This window comes from Pelophylax lessonae, assembly GCF_965119305.1.
Source record: "Pelophylax lessonae genome assembly, chromosome: 3".
NCBI lineage: Eukaryota > Metazoa > Chordata > Amphibia > Anura > Ranidae > Pelophylax > Pelophylax lessonae.
The window spans coordinates 261,090,929-261,115,818 of record NC_138770.1 but is presented as its reverse complement, the minus strand read 5'-3'; the positions used below and the strand labels follow the sequence as shown (position 1 = coordinate 261,115,818).

Below are 24,890 nucleotides of genomic sequence, written 5' to 3'. Positions count from 1 at the left end.
AGTGAAGTCACACTTTAGATTTGCTCACTGAAATTCATTTATGGACTTTTCGTTATAGATAGGTTTACACACTTCAACCTGACCTAACTTATTTCATCACTTATTTTATTGTGATTTATTGTCATATTTTATATGAATTGAATTTACTGTTACATTGTGGGAATAATTATTTTCATTGCATTTAGGCTTTAGCACATTCATGTCACTTTATTTTTGATACTGTGTGGAGTGTGGGCAGGGCACTGGGGGCAACAATGATATTATATCGATTGCACAGGCACTTTATTCGCACAGCCAAGTTGTGTTTGTTAGAAGTTTCTTGATGCACTTTAAGCGCTGTAGCACAATTTATTTGTTTGTTTCATATTTTCTTTCTTGGAAAGATTTGGTATAGCAGCTTTTATTATACACAGCCTTTATTTTCATATGCGCTGATTTACAAATGACATTATACACATTTTTTTGAGCTTTATGCAACCTGCCATCTACTGTTCTGGCAGTGGTAATTTTTTTAAAAGTAACGAGTAACTATGCAGCACAAAAAAAAAAATACTTGAGTATAAGTATCGAAATCATCAAAAAAATGTAGTGAAGTAAAAGTAGAAGTAGGAGAAAAAAATTCTACTCTAGGAAAGTACAGATACCGCATTTCGGTACTTAAGTACAGTACTTAAGTAGTTCTACTTCGTTACTATACATCTCTGGTGCCAGAAATACGAACGCTAGTTACTCGCTAGGAGGAGAACTTCTGGGGGAATCTAAGATGGAAAAGGACCAAGGGGTCTTAGTAGACAACAAGCTCAACAATAGCATGCAATGCCAAGCTGCTGCAAGCAAAGCCAACAGAATACTGGAATGTTTAAAAAAGGGGATTCACTCCAGAGATAAAACGATAATTCTCCCACTCTACAAGACTCTGGTCCGGCCGCACCTTGAGTATGCCATCCAGTTCTAGGCACCGTTTCTCGGGAAGGATATGCTGGAACTAGAGACAGTCCAGAGAAGGGCAACAAAGATAATTAGGGGAATGGAGCACTTCAATATGAGGAAAGACTACAAGTATTGAACTTATTCTCTCTAGAGAAGAGACGCTTAAGAGGGGATATGATATCAATGTACAAATACCGTACTGGTGACCCTAGCATAGGGAATAAACTTTTCAGAGAAAGGGAATTCATTAGGACACGGGGACACTCACTAAAACTAGAAGGAAAGCTGTTTAACCTTAAACTGCGTAAAGGGTTCTTTACTGTCAGAGCGGCAAGGATGTGGAATTCTCTTTCACAAGCAGAGGTATCAGCAGGGAGCATCGATAGTTTCAAAAAACTATTAGATGGGCACCTTAAAGACCACAACATACAGGGGTATACAATGTACGGGTTAACAGCAAACACACAAACATCATAGGTTGAACTAGATGGACTGGTGTCTTTTTTTAACCTCAATAATTATGTAACTATGTAGCAAAATAAAATACAATTTACACCATTTTAAATAAAATACAATTGACACCATTATAAATAAAATACAATTTATGCAATTAGAAATAAAATTCAAATTACACCATTGTAAATAAAATACAATTTATGCCAATACGAATAAAATACAATTTACACCATTATAGGTAAAATAAAAAACAAAATAAAATAAAATACAGAAATTTGAACCAGTATTAGTTCTTTCCCTGGCCAGAGTGAAGAGCAGATTACGTGTTTTATATTTTTCTGTGGTTCAAAGTATACTCTAAATACAGTATATAACTATATTATCGCGCACACCAACACAAAAATACGCTCTCAGTTCAAATGTATTGTATCACTAAACAGTGAAATGCAGGCATTTTTATCACGAATATGCATAAATTAACTGCTATTCATAATTATATTTGTTGTCTGTGTTTCTGCTAGGCAGATTCACCCTGTTTGTTCTGATGACCATTGTCTCTAAAAATAAAAGTAATAGGAAATCAAAAATGATATGAGGGGAATCCTTCCAATGAAGATACTTGTTTCACTGACAACTGTCAAGGAGAGGGTTACCTACCACTTTGGAGATATTTCTACTCAATTCCTGTGTTCTTTTTGAATCAGGAAGCAAGATTCAATTTCTGCAACAGGAGGACAACCCCCCCCCCCCTCCCTTCCAAAAAAAAAACGGTCTTCTAACTATATTCTACTCTATCAAAAACGTTAACAGAAAAAAGTTTTATCTAAAGATATACTTTAAAAGAAATATGTTAGGTTTTGCCTTTCTTGTAAACTGCTATGATGTACTGTAAACTGTAAAAACAATACTGTTTGAAGCCAAAAACTAGTTTTGAACAGAGTGGGCACAAATTAAAACCCCTGTTGGGACAGAAGCCAATAGATATTCACTTTAAGGCTGTATTCATACTTCATGAATGCACAAAAAATGCAAAAAACTCTGTGCTGTGGTTGCGGTGCCATTCATTGTTAATGGCACTCCAAACATAGCAAGCAGAAAACATGCAGTTAAAAAAAACATTCGAAGCTTGAAGCTCAAAAAGGTACATGAGCTACTTTTCTGTATTTGTTATACATACGGCAGCCCATTGAAGCTTTAGTAAATCAGGACAACAGTTTTCACTAAAGGTAACTTCAGATGATATGTTTTTCATTATGTATAGAGTTCGAGTTCCCTAAGCTTGTAATAGGATAAATTAAAAGTAGCTGCCTGAGTGACACTTTGGACTTAAAACTATTTTGTATTTTGGGAGAAATGGGAAATCTTTCATGACATTGGGGCACCACATCCTGATCACGTAAGAGCTATCGAACGTTCCAACTAAAATGGACTTTTAGATGTCCAAGGAATAGACACTTGTTATTAAAAATAATTACAATGTACAATTTATTAACAACATTCTAAACAGCATAAACTTTTATAACATCTCATTTTATAATATCTCAATTTTTACAACATAAGATCTAATAAGGCAATATATTGCCCATATGTGCATCAAAATTGTCATAGGGATCCTATGTCCTTAATGCCTTTCACAGGATATGACCCACTTCTTCAGGAGAATGGAGAGAATAACAAATCTGTAGATTTACAGAAAATAATCATAAATAAATTGTAGTGTCGTGTTAGCCTGTAGTTTAGTTTGTATACTCTTACCTCCTTTCTGCAGTGCTTCAACCTTGCTTCTTTTCACATGTGGTGTTAGGCTTCTCTGTTCATCCTTGGGTGTCACCTGCTCCACTGTGGGTTTATATCCTTTTCCTTTCTATTACTTCCTGGGTCACCTCCCTGTTTGCTTCCCTATATATATATATATATATATATATATATATATATATATATGCGTGCTCAGTGCAGTCCTCCTTGCCTGAGCAACTTCACTGTTCTCTGAGCTTCCATCTTTATACCCCTAGGCTATTATATCTGATTTCCTCTGTACTGACCTCAGCTTCGTTTCTCTGTCTATGTTTGTTTGCTGCCTGTCTTGACCTCGGGTTGTCTCTTGGATATCCTTAAAGTCTGCTGCTTACTCTGCACACGCCAGCAGTCTCCAGCTGGGCCTACCTGGGGGCCGCAACCTGGTTCCAGCCTGCTGCAAGTCCATTCCCACCATAAGGGGCCCTGGTGAAGAAGCAGGCTGGGGCTTAGACTCTATGCCCTGGGGAATCCTGAGCTGGGGATCTATAAGGGCTCAGTATCACAGATCCGCTGACATGTAGTACATAGAATTTTATCATCTTAAGAACCATAGATTACAACATTCGAGAAGAGATTGAGTATCCTAAGCTTATGATAGGATAATTTAAAGGTAGCTGCCTGCATAACATGTTTGTTTACCCTAGATATCAGTCACTAAGAATAAATTGACACTTTGTACTTGTATTTAATTAAAATATTACTAAAAGCAAGACTTTTTAATGATAAACCTTTTTATTGCTGTCTCATCCCCTGTTAGGAGATTTGTCCTCTCTATTTGTCCCGTTTAACGTTATCATCGAGAGTAGAAGTGAAAGAAAATCCCAAATGTTGGGCTGTCACCAGATCAGGAAAATATGAGAAATCCTCCAATAGGACACTAGTTCTGGTGACAAGTAGAGATTCCCTTACTTTGAAGTGATTTCTTCTCACTTCCTGTTTTTGCAATGGGAAGGGAAAGTGAAGGGAAATTTCCCCAATGGAACACAAATGGTATAAAAAAAAAATGACATAGGTTTAATTCTTCCTTACTCTATCAAAAAGGGAAAAAAAGGTTTTGTCTGTAGTCCTACTTTAATTAAAAAGAAACAAACTCTTACAAATGTTTAAACGTGATTGATAGCAGTTCTAAAAAAGGTAATTGGCATTTTTGTAGAAAATAGAGAACAATTGTATGTGATGAATTATAAATCCTATCATCTGCTGAGTGACTGAGGATGATGAATACCTTATGTAATAAGCAGACAAAGTCACTCCAGCTGTCTACTTCGGGGCTGAACTTTTCCAACAGGACGGCACATTTAAATGAAAATCTGAGAAAACGCTGCAATTCTTTCAGCCGTGTTAATGTTAAAGTATTTTCTCCTTTCTCCTGAATAATATCACATCACATTTAGCAGTTGGAAGGTTACTGCTAAAGATATGCTTTGGTTTTGCTTCAGATACTTCAGGCAACATTTTTCTGCTCAGAAGATGACAATACTTCCCTGTTAACATTGCAGAAATATTGTAATCTAATTGCACAAAGAAGCATACCTGCAATCTCCTGTCTAGTTTGACCTAAAACCCTTTGATTGATATTCCTATTTCCAGTACATTTAGAAAAAGCATGTTCTGTGCATTATGGTGTAATGAAGTCACACAACGTGGCTGCCCATTTTCACAGATAGTTTCAAGAAATGTTTTGGTTCGGTAGAAAAGGTTTGATTAAAAATATGACAGCTTCTTAATTGACCTTAATAGAACTGTAGTACTCTTGTAACATTTTCAATCTGTCATGGTAATAAAGATCATTTTCGGATTTGCTTGACATTTTTCGCAGCTGCAGATGTAACTTCAAATAGCATCTTGCGCAAAACTAATGAGGATATTTCTGTGTTCACCCGCAGTTAGTTACAGCTCTCATTTGGAGGCATTTCTGTCGTGTAGTACAAGTGACAATAACACAGTGATTCTGGCCTGGAAAGAGAAAGGCAAAACCCATCTGAGGACAACATCGCTGAACATTACGAAAGGAATTAATGGCTTTGACTATGATTCCGGATTAAATATAATTGGTATGTATCGGGGCAGTGAAAGTCTTGCTGTGGCTGAGGTTTCTTGTCTATGTCAGATAATAATACAGTTTGTGTCTGTCTTATTTTTTGTTACTACTAAAGAGCTAGTATTGCCTGATACTTTGCCTGACCTAAAATTGGCCAGTAAAACCTAAGAAACTATGACAGGTTTAGCTTGTAAGCCTCTTCCTACCTTCTGCACATTACTATTGTCCAATGGAGAAACCCATCATAGTTATAGACCAATAATCAGCAAGCTATAGCAATATCAGCAACTGCAAACGCTACTTGTAAGCCCTTATAGCCTCGGCCATATCTGAAAGCTTTCTGAACCTGCTGCGGATATGTGTAGGCACCTCTATGTAACCGCACTTTATTCCCGTGGTAATGTTATCTCGCAGTAAACGAAATAGAGACTGTTCACTTTGCAAAGTAAATTTTCACCAGTTTCTGCTGAAATGTCCAAGATTTGAACTGTGTATGGCCAGGCTGAATGTACCAAGTTGATCGATCGATCAACTTGGGTACAACCAGCCTGCCAGGTTTTGCCTGCGATTATCACTAGTGACGGCTACAAGCCGCTAACAATAATCACTTACTTCTACCGGCGGGGACGGCTGCCCCTGCTCCCACCCCCCCCCCCCCCCCTGATGGCAGCAGACAAGGGCTCTGCAGGAGGGATTCCCGTATCAACACTGTCTGTGTTGATGATGGAATCGAGACAATTTATTTCCTGAAACCCGTGGTTGCAGGAAAGAAATTTGCTTTGTGTATGGCCAGCCTTAGTAATATAAGATAAGTTAATTTCAAACAACCAATTATGTACTAGCAAAAGGTTAACAGTCTTTAGCAAAAAAACACCTAGGTCTCTTTAAAGGAACCTGCCTATACCCCCTGGAGGGTAATAAGGACCCCCAGGGGTAAGGTGGGCTGACATTTCACCTTAGGATTAGACCTTGACTTATAGTAGTAGTGTAAAGAGATGGACACCAATCACTATAAGCCAGTTTAATAGGGTTTTCTAAAGGCCAATAAACTCCAGGGAGACAGGGTTAGGGAACAGCATACCAAGAGAACAAACATGCAGACTACAAAAAAAACCCATACAAAAAGAGGATCTTTAAGCCAGATCGGCTATTCTGTATTCCTTGGAGCACTGGCTGTAAGCAGTTGTAGCACCCAATGGATTAGCCACCAGACATCCTGCCATGTCCCCAAATTCTCTGGATATTCTCCAGTAGATGAAGTTGCATACCTGGTACTATAGGCCATCACCTTCTTTTTACACTTTCCCTGGATATGCCCTCCAGTAGGACAGCAGTAAACTTCAGGCTTGGGCCTCTCTGTAACTCAACACACCATCCCCATGCATCAGATCTGGGAAGACAATAACTTCAGCAGCAACACCTCCTCACCAAGCAGAGCCCGGGAGACAAAATCATCCTGAGGATTCCCCTGATTATTTATACCCTTCTACAGCATGCACCATTGACAATAAACCCCCTTAATGGTGGTTGTCAGGGAGATTTAAATATCCATATCTAAAATGATTGCATCCTCACACACTATTACCAGCAACACTCCCCAGCAGCAAGCAGAAGCAAACAATACCCAGATCTTAGGGACAACCTTAACAAAACTGGCCTATCAATTCATCTCAGGCTGATGCAGCCCAGCAAAACACCCTGCTTGGGGCAGGGTGGCTACGTAGGTTTCTAGCTTAAAGCTGCACATACTTAACTTCTTCTAACCCTCTAATCAATGTGGACAAAGATGAGCTATGAAAGCTCTTACTCACAATTTGGAGCTTACACTATGAGGAGGACTCTCTTCTCTTCTCTATGTGACACTGAGCGCATAAGCAGCTAATCACTGAACACCAGTGTTGTCATGTGAAAGGAAAGGATAAAGATCTGTGTCCCTTTCCCCATGCTTCTGGCTGCTGAACAGGGCATTGGGGTAGCATAGGTAAGACTATAAGACTTGTATCTGCTCCTAGTAGGGGTTGCTTTTTAGGCTGCATTCACACTTGAGCGCAGCATTTTTACCGCGTTTTACCGTGATTTTACATTGATTTTTACATCGATTTTACCGCGATTTTCAGGCGTTTTTTCAGGCGTTTTTTTCAGGCGTTTTTCATTGACATCTATCAAAAACTCTGGTAATCAGCCCAAAAAGAAGCTCATGTACTTTTTTCAGCTACAGGCGTTTTGCAAAACGCTCAGATGTGAACAGGGGCCATTTAAATGAATGGGGTTTTACTTGTTGGGCGTTTTGGAACGTTTTTTTTGAGCGTTTTTGGAGCTGAAAAACACTCAAAAACGCCCAGGTGTGAATGGAGCCTTAGGGGAACTTTTTGGTTTACTAGGCATGGACTCTCTATGAAGCTGAAGAGTTTCAAAGTCAGTGCCCAGGAGTCATAGACTGATAACTTTCATCTGAATCATCTCACGCAGGTATTTTGCTGTAAGACAGGCTGCATTGAGGGAAAATTCAGAATATTTTAAAATGGCGTCAACATCCTTCTTTATTGGTGCCACCACCTGGATTCCTTCCTCTTCACACAAAATACTCTGAGCAGACTTTAATGAGAACTGTCTTCTAGATGTATGAAGTCTACAATAACTTAATGAAATTTGTTAGAAGAACAAATTGTATGAGCTATGACACAGTTCTAAGATTGTTGCCATAGCAACAACATCTTATTTCTAACACATCATATACTTTCTACCCCAGGCAACACTGTAATGTGCCTTTAGCTGAGATGTAACTATTATGATTAGCATGTACAAGGTGTGCTTGACATTTCTATTCAGCTATATGCATACACCACAGCACAGTTTAGGTATGATTTTGGTAAAAGCATTATGAAGACAGGCAGTTGATAAGACTAATGACCACATATGTAGCAAAGGTATAGATAAAGGGGGATGACAGAAGTCAGAAATATAGCAGAGAGCTGCAAAAATATACTGATATCGCCCACATTTTCCTGCAATTACATTTGTTATCTGTTATATAATGAATCCAAACATTATTGTATTTATAAAATGTTCTTTTTTATTTAAAAACTAGATTTAAATTGATTAACAGTTTATAGAAAAGTGATGGCAGAAAAAAAGACCAAGTAGTCCATAAAGTCTACTCTATATCTTTTTTTTTTTTTTTTATCTTTTTTTGTATGAGCATAGATCTATGTTGTCCTAAGCATGTTTAAATCCACTTACGGTTGATTGACTCACTATCTCTGCCAGAGGTCTATTCCAAGCATTGTCTATTCTATTTGTAAAATAATACTTTTTAGGTTTGATTTTGAACTTTTCTCTCCTGCTTGTTTGAGATCGTGTCCTGGTGTTCTTGACCTTGGCTTCATAATGCTGCCCTCCCCTTTCCCTTCTTTCCTCCAAAATGTACATAAGTTATTTAAGGCTTTCTTGATACATTTTGTTGAACTTTTCTGGACTTGTTCTATCACATCAATATCTTTTTGTAAGTAGGGTCTGCATAACTTGACATACTATTCTGAATTAGGTTTCACTATGATCTATATAGCGGAATCGGGACTTCCTTCTTCCTGCTGGTGATCCCTCTAGTGATGCATCCTAGAATTGTATATTCACTTTTCCCACTGCAGGGCCACACTGTTTGCTTACTTTGCAATCATCTGAAATAAGTACCACAACATATTTTTCCTCTGTAGTGCTGGCCAACACTGTACCCCCAATACTGTACTCTGTCAAAGGATTCTTTTTTTTCTAGATGCATTACTTTACATTTAGAAACATTGAACTAAAGTTTCACTATTTTGATAAATCTTCCAACAATGATAAATCATGTTCCATGTTAAAGACACCTCCAGGGATGTGAATCCTCAACCCTATTGCATACCTTTGTGTCATCAGCAAAAATATATATTTTGCCCACCAAACCTTTAGTTATATCACTTATATATTGATTAAATAAAACAGGACCTAGTACAGAGGCTTGTGGTACACCGCTAGTGACTGGTCTCTGTTCCGAATTAATCCCAATTGCAACCACACTCTGGTATCTATCCTTTAGCCAACTGCTTATCCAGTGAACCACCCAAGGGTTAAGTCCTAGCTTGTACAACTTTTTTATTAGATAATTATGTGGAACTGTGTTAAATGCTTTGCTGAAATCAAGATGAGGTCATGTCCACAGCACCACCCTGGTCAAAAACATTAGTGATATAGTCAAAAAATTCAGTAAGATTAGTCTGACATGATCTGCCTTCAGTAAAGCCATGCTGCATTGGGTCCAGCTAATTGTGTGTTTTTAGGTGATCAATGATCCTTCTTTTTAGGCTTTTTTTGACTACAATAGATGTTAAACTCACTGGCCTGTAATTGCTAGCTTCTACCTTACAGACTTTCTTGTGGATAGGAAAAATATTAGCTGTCCATCAGACTTGGGGAACCTCTCCTTTTAGAAGAGATTGATTAAAAAGATCAGTTAATGGTTGAACAACTATACCTCGAAGTTCTGTATTATCACACTCTGTGATGAATACCATCAGGGCCCATTGCTTCATTAAGCCTTAAAGAGGTTGTAAACCTCCCAAAATAAAAAAAAAATAAACAAAAAAAACCTGAAAGACAAAGGCATAATGAGCTAGTATGCATCGCATACTAGCTCATTTTGAAATACTTACCTTAGAAAGAAGCCCCCACAGCGGCGGCCGCACACCACTGACATAACCGACCTGTTAATCCATCTTCCTTCCAGGTTCGCGTCCTCCAGCCATCTGATCGGCCTGTAGCCACGATGATGTCACTCCCACACATGCGCACAGGAGCCGCCTTTCATGGCCCAGGGCTCTGAAGGAATGGCATGGTCGGTTGGTAGTTCCTTCAGAGCGCATGTGCCAGTGATGTCACTGGCTGCATGCTAAGTAAATAGCTCCTAAATGGTGCATGTTATTTTCAGTACCTATAGATAAGCCTTATCATAGGCTTACCTATAGGTACAAGTTACACAGGTAGCCTTACTTCTTCTTTAAAAGAGAAGTGTGGGAATATAAAAAAATAAACATACAAATTGACCTACCTGCTGCAGCATTGATCAGATGCTGCAAGCTGTCCACACCCCCTCTAAACTCTAGAACACATGACTGCTGATTGCTCAGTGCTTGGGACCCACCTGAGCAGAAAGTGGTGACAGTCAGTCACCACTCTCTGCTTTGCCCCTCCAGCAATCACTGGAGCACCGGGCAAGAGCAGCTGGCAAAGCCTGTCATCGGCATCCTGCATCCTGTGAGGCTGAGCTAGTTGCTAGTAAGTCATCTGGGTGGATCCCGACATTAATGTCAGGATACATCCAGGGTCTGGATAATTGCCAGAAAAGAAAAGATGCTAGGCTGTGGCAATTGGATCAATGTCTAGTGAGGAGCCAGGTACAGAGCCAGGTGAATGGGTAGTTATCTGGCAGCACAGAGTGACCACTAGGACAGTGGAGTAGCAACAGTCATAAAACACAAATAAAGTGCTCAGGGGAACTTACCAGAATTATTAAATAAGTAAGTACTAGGCTCTGAAAAATCCATACATAAACATAGTGGCAGATTCCAGGAAAAAGGCCTGGAGCAGCTCTGTGATGTCAGCCAACAGTGGGATTTACACACTATCGGCTGATTCTGGGACACAGGAGAGCACAAGTAAGTGCACTCCAGTGACCCACATGAGAAGTATGGACAAATGAGCTATGGCCATACATCTTTTTTAACTGAGCCAATATCTCTGCTACCTGTGTCTCTAGAAATCCTGAAAATGAACCATCATTACTAGAACCAATATGATTCCACAGCTTGTCATTTTTCTGTAAAGACTGAACAGAAATAATTGTTTAAATGGTTTGCTACAGTACATCCAGGTCTCCCTCAACATAAGGGTTTTGCCTAGTTTTCATTTTTTTTCTTTACTATCCTACTTACCTATTTAGTGAACCATATTGCTTTTTCTTAAATCGACTCTTACTAATTTGCCTGACATATAATCTAGTTGCCTCCAGAATGTTAGATTTTAACAGTGCCCAGACTGTACCATCAAATATTCGGTGGAATGACTTTGGTAACATTGTACTTAACTGTCACCATCAAATTTTCGAGGAGATGACCTTGATTATGCTGTACTCTACTGTCATTGTCGACTATTAGGTGGAATGACCTTGGTTACGCTGTACTCAACTGTTACCATCAAATATTTTTTGATGGAATTACCTTGATTATGCTGTCAATTAATCTTACACACACTTGTACCAAATTGTTTTTAATTTAAAAATAAAGATAAATTGAAAAACGAAAAAAATAAATATTTTGTGGAGTGGTTATGTTTGGTGGAATGAGACAAGATCATTCTTTTCCTTACCCATATTGTTCAGAGCTAGTAAAGCCAGAGATAGGTACCTAGGTTGCACCGCATTCTGATGCTTTAAATGTCAGTCAATACAACCCTGAGCACAGGACTTCATGCTAGTTGAATGTGTCAGAAGTGAGGGATACTATATTATTGTTGTGTACACACTTTACTGAACCCCATTGTATGGTATTTGGTAGATTTCTTAATGTAGGGGGATTTCTGTTGGCAAAGTTTTAAAATGGCATTCAGTTATTTTAAATACACCTAACCTTCCACAACTATCTTCAAGATCTACATACCCATTTTTTAAAATTATTTACGAGGATGAAAAAAGGCTAGAATAAATAGATCTATCTTAACTCTTCCCAAATTGAGAGGTGGTATTGAGTTTCCTGATCCAGCCAAATATCATGCTGCTGTTCATCTAATGAGACTCTTAGACTAGTATACCCAAAAAGATCATAATCCCTAGCTAGACCTAGAATATTGGCCTGGATACCACTTTCCTACTGCCCGTAAACAAATTATTTCTTCCCATCCTTTAACTGGGTCGACCATTAAAGTCATTAAAACACCTTCTCTTTGCCAACACCCTAGCCCACTTCTGCCTATTATTGGCTCACCCCAATTTCCACTTTATTTTTCAGACTCTCGGCTTTTTACCTGCCAAAGATATATTTTGACTTTGCCACTTTTCCTATCAGACAACTTTGATGATAAGGAATTGCCACAGAGGGAGGATTTATTTTTCCCCTTCCCCTCTTTTTTTTTTTCTCCCCTTTCTTTTAATTTCTTTTCATGTCCTACTCTTAGTTACTGCTAATTATGCGGGACTAGCCTAAAATACAGATCTAGAAACTTATTGAACCTTTGTCTACTGTTTTTGAAATAGTAATTTTGTTCTAAATACCATTATATTTACCTGTATAAAATGTATTGTTTAATCTTATGAATAAGTATGTAATGTACCTATTAACTGAAACTTTTATTTACTTGATGTCAATTTGACCTTTTTTGTTTTTATATATCTTTGAAAAAGAAAGAATTTATAAAAAAAAAAAAAAAAAAAACTGCATTGCCAGGGTGTTATAACATTTTAGGCACAATTTAGGGTAGAAAAGTCAAGCATCTTTCACCAAATCACAGTGCCTTCTTTATTTTGAGATACCCAGGCAGCATAGTCAGTTATCAGACAACAGAATCAACTTGAGAGAGGTTATGAGAGGAGGAAGACAGAGAAGGGATCAATGCTCCTCGTTCCACTGGTGTGAACAACGGAATGAGAGGGCGCTGGTTCCAGTGGATACTATGTGCTTTTTCTCCAGGGAGTTCCGACTCAGGCTTCTTCCTGTGCTGGTTACATGTCAAAAAGTCTAGGCACTTAGTCATGTGATTACTGGTAAAGAGGACATTAGGAGATAAAATTAAGTGGTCCTTGCCTACAGATCAGATGACAACTTACATTGGGTTTCATTCATGCATCGGAGAAGTACTTCCAATATTCTTTTTTATCCACTTTGGCAAGACTGTTAAAGATGTTTTTTTTTTCCACATTAGAGTAAAGGATTAATTTAAGGGCCACAGTTTGACAATTCATTCTGTGGATGAGGCTGAAATTGGCACATATTAACTCTACCATACCTGTGTTGAGTTAAATTGGCCGTGAAGAGCTACTACTAAACAAATAATTTGTTGAACAGTGTGTGGCCACTCGCTCCAATACCCAACTGTATTATATAACAATGTTATTTTCTTTCTGTGGAAAGTAAAGGTCTTTTATTTTACCTTAGAGACATGAGCATACTATACAGTACATTACAAAAAGCTGTGTTCACATATTATTGTAGTCCCAAAGACTATTTCCACAGAAGCAGTTTGGCCACATTTTATTTTCTATTAAAATTCATGGAAATGTTATCGTCCAGTTATAGTACTTTGTGCCAAGTTCATGGTTATAGTAAGACAAATGTTGCGAAAAATGCCTGCAGCATCTGTATTGTACCTTAAAGGAAAAAACCTAACTTCTAACATGTTATTTTCAAATGGAAAAAAAAGGCAGGCCCCACTTTTTATGTACATTAACTTCTTCTTGCCCACAGTCTGTTTATTAAAGATCCTGAGGACAATGTCCCATGCTGGGGATAAATTAAAAAATGGTGTTAGGTGGAGGGTTAACACCTGTTTGAAATACCCTATAACTGGATATATTATTGGACTATTTATTTTTTCTTATAAATTCGCTGGGTCACCTGCAGCACTGTTATAATGGACTAAGTGATCCTATGCACATTTATTTTATGCACTGAGCACTTTACCTGTCACCATTTTCTTCTTTCTTCTTTCTTCATTAGCCTTTTAGATTATAGTGTGTATTTATCTTGATTATCTATTTATATTTATATTATAAATCATATTAATTCACTGTTCACCTAAAAATATTTTTATACGGAGATTTAAGGAATTTTTATTGTATTTATATATTTATGGAGTGTTTACACTAATACATTTTTTGGACTTATAGGACACCCCGACATATAATTCCTATAATTCCCTCACTCGTTGAGGGAGTATAATTCATTTGATTTTTTGCACACTAGCACATATGCACCTTTGAGTTTATTGAATATTTATCACTAACCATAACACCCCCCAGAAGCGCAGTATCCCCCACCCCTTACTATTAGCACTTTTTCTGAATGGTTTTCAGTTTCGATACATGCAGCATCTGGGATAGGTCATTTTAAATTGTACAAATTCCCCCTGACAGCGCGTGACTCTCCCCAATTTTTTTCTAATTAAAAAACGTGCCCCCTGTCTCGGCCGCTTTGGGCAACTGGGGTCTCCACTGATAATTGGAAACCAATCAGAGTGGTTTCTAATCATGTGATCATCAAGTCAAGTCAACTTTGAGGCTCACAAGCAAATGTGCCTACTGGATGCAATACAGAAAATTAAATAATCAGTATGTTTTTAGATTCTGGGAGCAAAACAGAGGAAATTCAAACAATAATGAAGACAGCATAAAGACAGCATCTCCCAGTTATATATGCACACACATATATAAAATACTGAGAACATTATATGGTGCTCTTTCTTACTTTTCTGCCCTGGTAAATAGGACCACAAGCTGGAATAATACCACCAATAATACCATAGTTATCAGTGACATGATGTTTGCTAAATTAATTCTTAAAATAGGAGAATGCATTAACAGTCATGGATATGTGTACCAACCAAAATTACTAAATATACATGTCATTTATTGTTTTCAATGAAAAGTGAAAATTTTAGTTTTCCTTAAATTTATTATGCTTTTTGTTTTGTATTTTCTTGACAGCAACTGCTGGAATTGATAATAAGATTTGTTTGTGGAATCCATATGTCATCTCCAAACCCAATGGGATTCTACAAGGCAATATGGCCAGTGTGATGACCGTCAAATTCATCTCCAGTCGCAAGCAGCTTTTCAGTTTCTCTAAAGATAAGGTATGTTTATCCTTAGGCTAATAGGATTCGAGTGTTGATTTTTACTCTTTTAATTACTCTGCAGACCCCAAAAGATAATGCCCTGGGCAACAGTTCTGAAAGTTTCTTAAGTGGGTTGTATCATGCTTAAAGCACATCTTTAACAGTTTTTTGATTGAAAGAGGTATTTTTGCCTGGCATAAAACCTGCCTGATCCATGTGAATTAGAGATAGTATAACCTGGTTAAGCCTATTAGACAGTAGTTTAGCCAAAATTTTGATATCAATTTGGAGAAGAGAAATAGGGCAATACAACTCGGGGAGGCCAGGGTCCTTGCCAGGTTTGGGAAGCAATATTATTAAGGCCTCTCTCATAGAAGAGGGAAGGGTAGAAGTCTCAAACGTGTGGTCAAAAAGGGACCCAGAGTATAAAGCGTAAATTTCAATGGGGATACCATCTAACCCAGATGCCTTAGATCTCAAAAACTGGGCAATGACATCTGTCAGTTCATCTAACATAAAAGGTGCATCTAGCTCCCTCATCTGGTCCTCAGTAAGCTGGGGGAACTCGAGACCCTCGAGGAACGAAGACATCTCTGTGTCATTTGGTGGTGCCCTGGTCATATATAGGTCAGCGTAAAACAATTTAAATCTATCTGCCACCTGTCGGGGATCAGAAATAGGCTCGTCTGTGGGTGAGTGTAGCGTAATGACTACCGGCGGCCTATCCTCCCTGTGGACCAGATATGCCAGGAGCCTACCAGCCCTCTCCCCATGCTCAAAAATCTTCTGTTATTGGAAAAATTATTGTGCATTTTTCCCTGTCCTGGTGAAGCTGCTCGACTACCCTAGTCAACAATTTGAAGTTTTTGGCCTTAGGGGCAGAAGGATCGGCAATAAACTCCTGTTCGACTTGGTGTAAATTCTGCAGGGCCCCCAACAGTACCTTTTCTGAGTCTGACTTCAGCTGGGCTATATGGGAGGATAGTGTGGACCTGACGTACATTTTAAACGTTTCCCAGACAGCCACAGCCAAGGCTGAGTGCTCATTGTCAGCAAAAAACTGGTCCCACTGCTTGGAAAGCTCATCCCCCTCAGGCCTAAGGGAAAGCCAAAAAGGGTTAAGACGCAAGTTATTCGCCTGTTTCCCCGCTTGCAGGGACAAAGTCACCCAATAAGGGCTATGGTCAGAGAGCACCCTGGCCTCAAAGCCCACGGAAGCCAGCCTAGGAACCAAAACCTCAGAAATGAGTATGATATCTATTCGAGACAGTAAGTGATGCGTGGAGGAGAAACAGGAATAGGCCTGGACATAAGGGAACAGAGCCCTCCAAGTGTTCACCAAGCCAAATTCTTTCACTACTTTAGCGAATCGGGAGACATTACTGGGTGGTGGCACGGTACAGCCCCATGAAGCCTGTCAAGGAGGGGGCTCATGATAGTATTGAATTCCCCAAGCCAAACTGCTGGTATAGCTGGGTGGCGTGACATAAAATCAAAACCCTCAAGTATAATAGACATTGCAAAAGGGGGGAGGGACATAGATTGCTAATATCAACAGGGGTTCCCATGAGAACATAGCTGAGAGAAACACATACCTGCCCATGGGGTCGACCAAAGAGTCACGAAGTTCAAAGTGTACAGATTTAGCCACAAGGACGGATACCCACCTTGAGTGAGTAGAGAAAGAGGAGTAGTATGCCCAACCCACCCATGGGCACGTGAGGGCAAACTGCATACAGCCCTCCACATGGGTCTCCACCAGGACAACCACGTCTGCACATAGTTTTTTAAGGTGGGTGAAGACAGCAGATCATTTAATTTTGTCCCCTCGGCCACGGACGTTCCACATAAGAAACTTCAATGAGGCCATTCACTCATAAAGACAAGGGCATGACAATGAACTTCGCAACTCTCCGCCACACCTCCACCCCTAGAATCAACAAGCACCCCATACCCCAATGTGCCACCCCCGTAAAGAAACCAGTCACACCACAACCCTCCTCCCGCCAAGCCCAACACATCCAACCATCCAAAGCGCAGTATAGTACCTTGCAGTAAAAAATAAAAAAAACAAGAAAAATAACCCTCCCACCCCACCCTGCACCGTCCCCAACTTGTGCGGGTATATTCCCTTGCGGCCCAACGAACAGACAGTGAACCCCCATGTACAGATGAATACAACCCAAAGCATATAGAACAATACAATAGCAGGGATATCATATCAACCCAGGGAGTTTCCCATCTGTGTCCTGTGTTGAGCCCCATCGTCGTACCTGTTGTGTGGGGTCACAGTCCGCTGGAGAGCAGTACACGCTATAGGAGAATATCCACCCATAAGTGAGCAATCCATGGAGGATGTACTCCACCGGAAAGAAAATTCAAAAGCACTCCCAGAGTCATGTGAAAACCAGAAAGAAAAATTTGTTATATTTCAAAAATAGAATAGTAAAAAAAAAATGTATTTTAGAAAGCAGCAGACAACAGAGGGGGAGGACAGGAGAAAAATCACGAGCACAATATCTTACGAAAAGGCAGTTCTAAGGCATTCCCCGGTCACAGCCAAACGCACATGGTAGGATCTTCCAGTCTCAGTAGCCGTTGGCCGGCGAGGAGATTCTAAAGAGTATTCTGCTTGCCGGAGCAGGAAAACACAGCTTGAAAGGGGTACTCACAAGAACAGTATGCAGCCCGGCAAGCAGGGGATCATAAAAAAAAAAACAGGAACCTCCCGCTCCCCCCATCCCCCTCTCCTGCCTGGTCTCCCCTAGAGAGGCCGCAGACACATAGCCACAGAGACCGGCAGAATAAAAATAGCAATAGGGTACACAGTTACTGTCCGAAGCATATCTCCAAAAGGGAAAAAAAAAAACCAAAACCCAGGGGAAAGAAAAAAAAAAGGGGGAAAAACCCCATGCAGGAAGAAATCAGAAGGAAAACCTTTCATCTGCGAGTGTCTAGGTGTTCCAGCCACGAAATGGCAGCTTCAGGCTCCTCAAAAAAATGGACTCGCCCCTCACCTTCCACCCAGAGTCTGGCCGGGAACAACATAGCATACTTGATATGTTTCATCTGTAGCCGCCTCTTTGCTTCCATAAAGCTGCGCCGCCGCCTCTGCACATCCACCGAGAAATTTGAGAAAATGGCCACCCTACCATTGCCATAAGGAATGTTGCCCTTCTCCCTCGATAATCTGAGCACCATGTCCCGATCCTTGTAGTTTAAAAACTTGGCAATGAAGGTCAGCGGCGGGGCTCCCTGGGGCGGGGGTCTGCCATGATAGTCTGTGTGCTATCTTTATTTATTTTCTATTAGTAAGTTAATTAGATGCATGGAGCTAATAAGGAGCATCTGTGTAGCCAGTGTTGCCAACCGTCAGTATTTTTACTAAGAGCCAGTAAAAAACAGGCACTTTTCTCCTGCCAGTAAATGCCAGTGACAGGAAAATGTTGCCAGTAAAAAAATATGGCTGTGACACTCGGCATGCTCAATTCCAGTCCAGAGCATGCCGAGACCATCTGAGTGCCTGTAACAAAAGGGACCTCGCGCTTGTGGATAAATGAATAAAGTGTAGAGTGCATGTGTGAAAAAAAGCTAATTGAATATGAGCTGCTGCTGCCAAAAAAAAGTGCCTGTGCCTTTAAATAATAAATGTCAAAAAATGTCAGCGCTGCTATAAATGTAATTAAAGTGCCAATAGTGCTAAATCTTAGTAGTGCAAAAAACAGTGCATCCTCTAGAACATAGAATATAAATATTAATGTAAATATATGAATAAAAATCAATCTGATCAACTGCAATAATAAAAGTCCATATAAAAGTGCTCTTGTGCTTTAAGTGCTGAATAAAGTCTTATTTAGGTGCTACAAACGTGCTCCAGTTGGTGCTCCCCTGTGGTGACCCTACTCACCAGAAAGGTGAAGATCATAAGCCTGGGATTGAATATTGGTCCTGGCCCCGTAAACGTGGCAGCTGGCGGGGATATGTCGCTTCTATTAATAAAATGCTTAGTTTGTCAAGTGGCACCGTGTCTCAAAAGTAAAGAGAAGGAATCTCCATGGTGAAGTATATTAAAACAATTTATCGAACAAATAATATCCACTCACATTGAAAATGGCTGCTATCCTCCTACGAATGTGTGGTACAGTGGTTCCGGTATGCTTCCGGCGTGCGGTCCACCAACTGGAAGTGACGTGGTACACTTTGGATTGGCTAGGCGCGTTTCACCCTACCTAAGGGCATTATCAATAGCTCAGTCTGAGTGCCTGCTACAGTGCGTTCGGGCGGCACTGGCGGGCGGAAGTGGTGCCTAAATGTGTAGTGCAATGTCATGGTGCAAGAGAGTTGGGCGGAGAGGCCAGAGCCTCGTGTGCGGGTCTGTTGAACAGGAGCGAGGCAAGCGGGACTGTCAGTGCTATTTGGACTGGAGTGGACTAAAAGGACCACCTGGTGTGGAGAGAGACTGTCACTGTGACTCAGGAGGGGATATGTTGTGTCAGTGAGGTGTAATCATTATCTGTGCTGCTGCACACTGCTGTCAGTGTCACTGTGAGAGTCAATTTCATTTGTTTGTGCCTGCCCATTCTAATTTCTTACCCTCCTGTCCCTGAGCCACTTACTTGCCCTCCTGTCCCTGAGACACTTACTTACTATATCAAAAATAAAATAAGAAATATGTTTTTACCTTAATATATTTCTTAAATCACATTGATAATTGCATATTGTACTTGTTTGTAGCCTAAATACTGAAATTTGCACTTAAAGGTGTAATTTTGTAACTTTTGGAAATGCCAGTAAAAATGTGGCTGTGCCAGTAAATTTTGGGTGTTGTGTCAGTAAATTTCAATCCAGTAGGTTGGCAACACTGTGTGTAGCGCTCTGCCCTAGGCTGGATACATTTAGTTTTTGGCTCTGTTGTACCCATCTGAATAGCAAGTTATTGTTCAGGTGTGGTCAGGTCTCCCTAAATCTGGGATTGGCTGCCTCTGTCTGCCCAGAAGGTGTGGCTGGAGAGAATATAAATGTTTGGGTGGACCTGTTCAGAGCTCTCTCTTCTCCAGGGGGCCTCTGCCCTTATGAGGCAGCCTGTGTTATTGAAGATCTGTGGCTGTTAAGCTTCAGCATGTGCCTGGCTGAGGGCCTGAAGGAGCCTAGGTTCATTTGAATTAGCTGAAGGACACTACCTTAGGAAGCTGGGCTGGAAAAAGGCTCTTTCACTGAAGGGTGACCCAGGGAAGTTGGTTGGAGAGCTGTCTCTGGACATTGTGAATAGGACCTTTTGCTTAGAGCTCCATGTGTGCCTGTGCTTTGATGGTTAGCCATCAGCAGTTGCTACAAAGACTGTGACTGCTCTTACAGAGTCTTATACTAGCTGTCCTCTCTACTTTCAGTAATACTTAACACTGCTACTGAAGGACTAAATACTGCTGGAACTGAATTTTGCTTGGGAATCTGTCCTCTATGCCCAAGTGCGTTTTGGGGTATCCTGCCCCCTCATCCCTCTACCCACCAATGTTCAGGTACTGTAATAAATCCTTAAAAATACACCCCTAGACTGAGCTTGAGTTTTGTCTCTAAACATTTAAGAGAGATCTGGGTTTTTTCCAGTGGCCCCCTTCAGGGGTGAGTGCTACATCTGGATAAACAGAATCTTTAAGCAGATTTTTTTGCTTAGGACATCATGCAGATTGCTAAAATACTGAGGTTGAGCTCTAAACACAGAATGAACAGGATTTATATTTTCTGACCCTAAATTAGCTCATTGCTGTTCTCTGTGCCACTTCCATTCACAGAGAGCAAAGCCATCTGGGGCTTTTCCCTTCAATCTGTGTCATATTGTATTTTCCTCCTAGCAAGATGTGCAGCATGTCAAACCAATGACTGCCAAATAGGTGTAAAGAGATACAGTGCTTTGCGAAAGTATTCGGCCCCCTTGAACTTTTCGACCTTTTGCCACATTTCAGACTTCAAACATAAAGATATAAAACTGTAATTTTTTGTGAAGAATCAACAACAACGGGGACACAATCATGAAGTGGAACAAAATTTATTGGATATTTCAAACTTTGTTAACAAATAAAAAAACGAAAAATTGGGCGTGCAAAATTATTCAGCCCCTTTACTTTCAGTGCAGCAAACTCTCTCCAGAAGTTCAGTGAAGATCTCTGAATGATCCAATGTTGACTTAAATGACTAATAATGATAAATAGAATCCACCTGTGTGTAATCAAGTCTCCGTATAAATGCACCTGCACTGTGATAGTCTCAGAGGTCAGTTTAAAGCGCAGAGAGCATCATGAAGAACAAGGAACACACCAGGCAGGTCCAAAATACTGTTGTGGAGAAGTTTAAAGCCGGATTTGGATACAAAAAGATTTCCCAAGCTTTAAACATCCCAAGGAGCACTGTGCAAGCGATGATATTGAAATGGAAGGAGTTTTAGACCACTGCAAATCTACGAAGACCTGGCCCTCCCTCTAAACTTTCAGCTCATACAAGGAGAAGACTGATCAGAGATGCATACATAAGGTGTTCTGTGCAGGTGTCAGAACTAAGGTTCGGTTAGATGGTCAGTACAATAATTTAGGGATTCAGAAGTAAAATATAAATCATAGCAATTTATTATGAATAATATTTATGTTATTACAGTACCGTACAGATATTGGCTTAGCCTAATTATATGTGACCAGTATAAACATAGAAAACAAAAAAACAAGACATACAACGTGAAACATTTAAACATTTAACAGGGTACCGGCCGGTGCATAATGAAATACATCATTAGGGTATTGGTAATCAAATGTAATTATTCTTAGTGGTAGATTCCGTTTCTGTATCCTCCTATGATGTGTGTCTGTGGACTTGTGGGGGGAAGTTTGATAATCAGCTTTTTATGCTTGATATAGCAGAGTGGGTAAGTGGTGGGTGGCTGCGGTAATTTTTCCTCCACTTGATAGCATTTACACTGTCCGAGGGTATGGCAGTATTCTTTTCCTCTTTGCTCCTGAGTCTATGCTGTGACTCGTGGTTAGGTCGGCAATTGCCTAGATTTCCAGCTATTACCCTCTCAAAGTGTAAATGAAGTGTCAGGTTTCAGCGGCTCAGAGGCTTGGGGGATGGTTCATTAGTGTGTTTGGTATGTCCTTAGTAAGTTTGTTATTAAGGAGATCTTGCAGAGTATCTAGATATCTCCTTTTGTATTGGCGGCATTTGATGGAGGGGTGTCAGGCGGTTTTAAGTGAAACACCGTTTCTTGGGGACTATGCAGAGTGTGTATCTGTGTTTATACATGTGGGGATAGTTCCAGTATATGGCTCAGTCTCATCAGAGACACTCTGTCAGCCGGGTGGCTGATTCTTCACCCCTCTTCCTGGACGGTGTAGTGTTTCCACTTACCTGACCTTGATCTCCTTGCCGCGCCGCTCTGCTTCCTGTCCTCTGCTACGATGCCGCTGAAGTGCCCGGTTCGTGTGCTGATCCCGATCCGCCGGCTCCCGTTAACTCCTCCGCCGTCCAGGTTCCTGGCCGGGTATGCAGAGTATTGCGGAGCTTATGAATAGAGAGGGAGTGAGTTGGTGTGGCTGTGGAGAAGGTGCTGATCCCTGGCTGGAGGATTACAGGGGAGAGCTGTGATCAGTGAACACTGAGGAGCCATCATAGAAAAACACAGCACTGATTATCCCAGTGTCACAGACGTGGACGGCGGAGGAGTTAACGGGAGCCGGCGGATCGGGATCAGCACACGAACCGGGCACTTCAGCGGCATCGTAGCGGAGGACAGGAAGCAGAGCGGCGCGGCAAGGAGATCAAGGTCAGGTAAGTGGAAACACTACACCGTCCAGGAAGAGGGGTGAAGAATCAGCCACCCGGCTGACAGAGTGTCTCTGATGAGACTGAGCCATATACTGGAACTATCCCCACATGTATAAACACAGATACACACTCTGCATAGTCCCCAAGAAACGGTGTTTCACTTAAAACCGCCTGACACCCCTCCATCAAATGCCGCCAATACAAAAGGAGATATCTAGATACTCTGCAAGATCTCCTTAATAACAAACTTACTAAGGACATACCAAACACACTAATGAACCATCCCCCAAGCCTCTGAGCCGCTGAAACCTGACACTTCATTTACACTTTGAGAGGGTAATAGCTGGAAATCTAGGCAATTGCCGACCTAACCACGAGTCACAACATAGACTCAGGAGCAAAGAGGAAAAGAATACTGCCATACCCTCGGACAGTGTAAATGCTATCAAGTGGAGGAAAAATTACCGCAGCCACCCACCACTTACCCACTCTGCTATACAGTGGCGGCTGGTGCTCAAAATTTTTGGGGGGGCGCAAAAACAAAAATGTAATAGGTATTGCTTCGCGGCAAAAAACGAGGTAAAAAAATTGCATGACTTTGAGGTCATGGTACAGGCATGGCACATGTGATGGTATAGGCATGGCACAGATGGTACAGGCATGGCACAGGTGATGGAATAGGCATGACACAGATGGTATAGGCATGGAACAGGTGGTAGAATAGGCATGGCACAGGTGATGGTATAGGCATGGCACAGGTGATGGTATAGGCATGGCACAGGTGATGGTATAGGCATGGCGCAGGTGATGGAATAGGCATTGCACAGGTGATGGTACAGGCATGGCACAGGTGATGGAATAGGCATGGCACAGATGGTATAGGCATGGCACAGGTGATGGAATAGGCATGGCACAGATGGTACAGGCATGGCACAGGTGATGGTACAGGCATGGCACAGGTGATGAAATAGGCATTGCACAGGTGATGGTACAGGCATTGCACAGGTGATGGTACAGGCATGGCACAGGTGATGGAATAGGCATGGCACAGATGGTATAGGCATGGCACAGGTGATGGAATAGGCATGGCACAGATGGTACAGGCATGGCACAGGTGATGGTACAGGCATGGCACAGGTGATGGTACAGGCATGGCACAGATGGTACAGGCATGGCACAGGTGATGGAATAGGCATGGCACAGATGGTATAGGCATGGCACAGGTGATGGAATAGGCATGGCACAGATGGTACAGGCATGGCACAGGTGGTGGAATAGGCATGGCACAGATGGTACAGGCATGGCGCAGGTGGTGGAATAGGCATGGCACAGGCATGGCGCAGGTGGTGGAATAGGCATGGCACAGATGGTATAGGCATGGCACAGGTGATGGAATAGGCATGGCACAGATGGTACAGGCATGGCACAGGTGGTGGAATAGGCATGGCACAGATGGTACAGGCATGGCGCAGGTGATGGAATAGGCATGGAACAGATGGTACAGGCATGGCACAGGTGATGGAATAGGCATGGCACAGGTGATGGTAAGGTCATGGCACAGGTGGTGGAATAGGCATGGCACAGATGGTACAGGCATGGCGCAGGTGATGGAATAGGCATGGAACAGATGGTACAGGCATGGCACAGGTGATGGAATAGGCATGGCACAGGTGATGGTAAGGTCATGGCACAGGTGGTGGAATTGGCATGGCACAGATGGTACAGGCATGGCGCAGGTGATGGAATAGGCATGGCACAGGTGATGGAATAGGCATGGCACAGGTGATGGTAAGGTCATGGCACAGGTGGTGGAATAGGCATGGCACAGGTGATGGAATAGGCATGGCACAGGTGATGGTAAGGTCATGGCACAGGTGGTGGAATAGGCAAGGCACAGATGGTACAGGCATGGCGCAGGTGATGGAATAGGCATGGCACAGGTGATGGTAAGGTCATGGCACAGGTGGTGGAATAGGCATGGCGCAGGTGGTGGAATAGG

At 41.3% G+C, this 24,890-nt stretch overlaps 1 protein-coding gene across 1 annotated transcript in view; it reads left to right on the top strand.

Annotated features, from left to right (window-relative positions):
* WDR49 (WD repeat domain 49) overlaps positions 1–24,890 on the top strand; it is a 270,818-nt gene that overhangs the window by 57,175 nt on the left and 188,753 nt on the right. The window contains exons 5-6 of the mRNA XM_082251290.1: positions 5,070–5,237; positions 14,952–15,100. Coding sequence (XP_082107416.1) covers positions 5,070–5,237; positions 14,952–15,100 — 317 coding nt within the window. The remainder of the gene's footprint in view (positions 1–5,069; positions 5,238–14,951; positions 15,101–24,890) is intronic.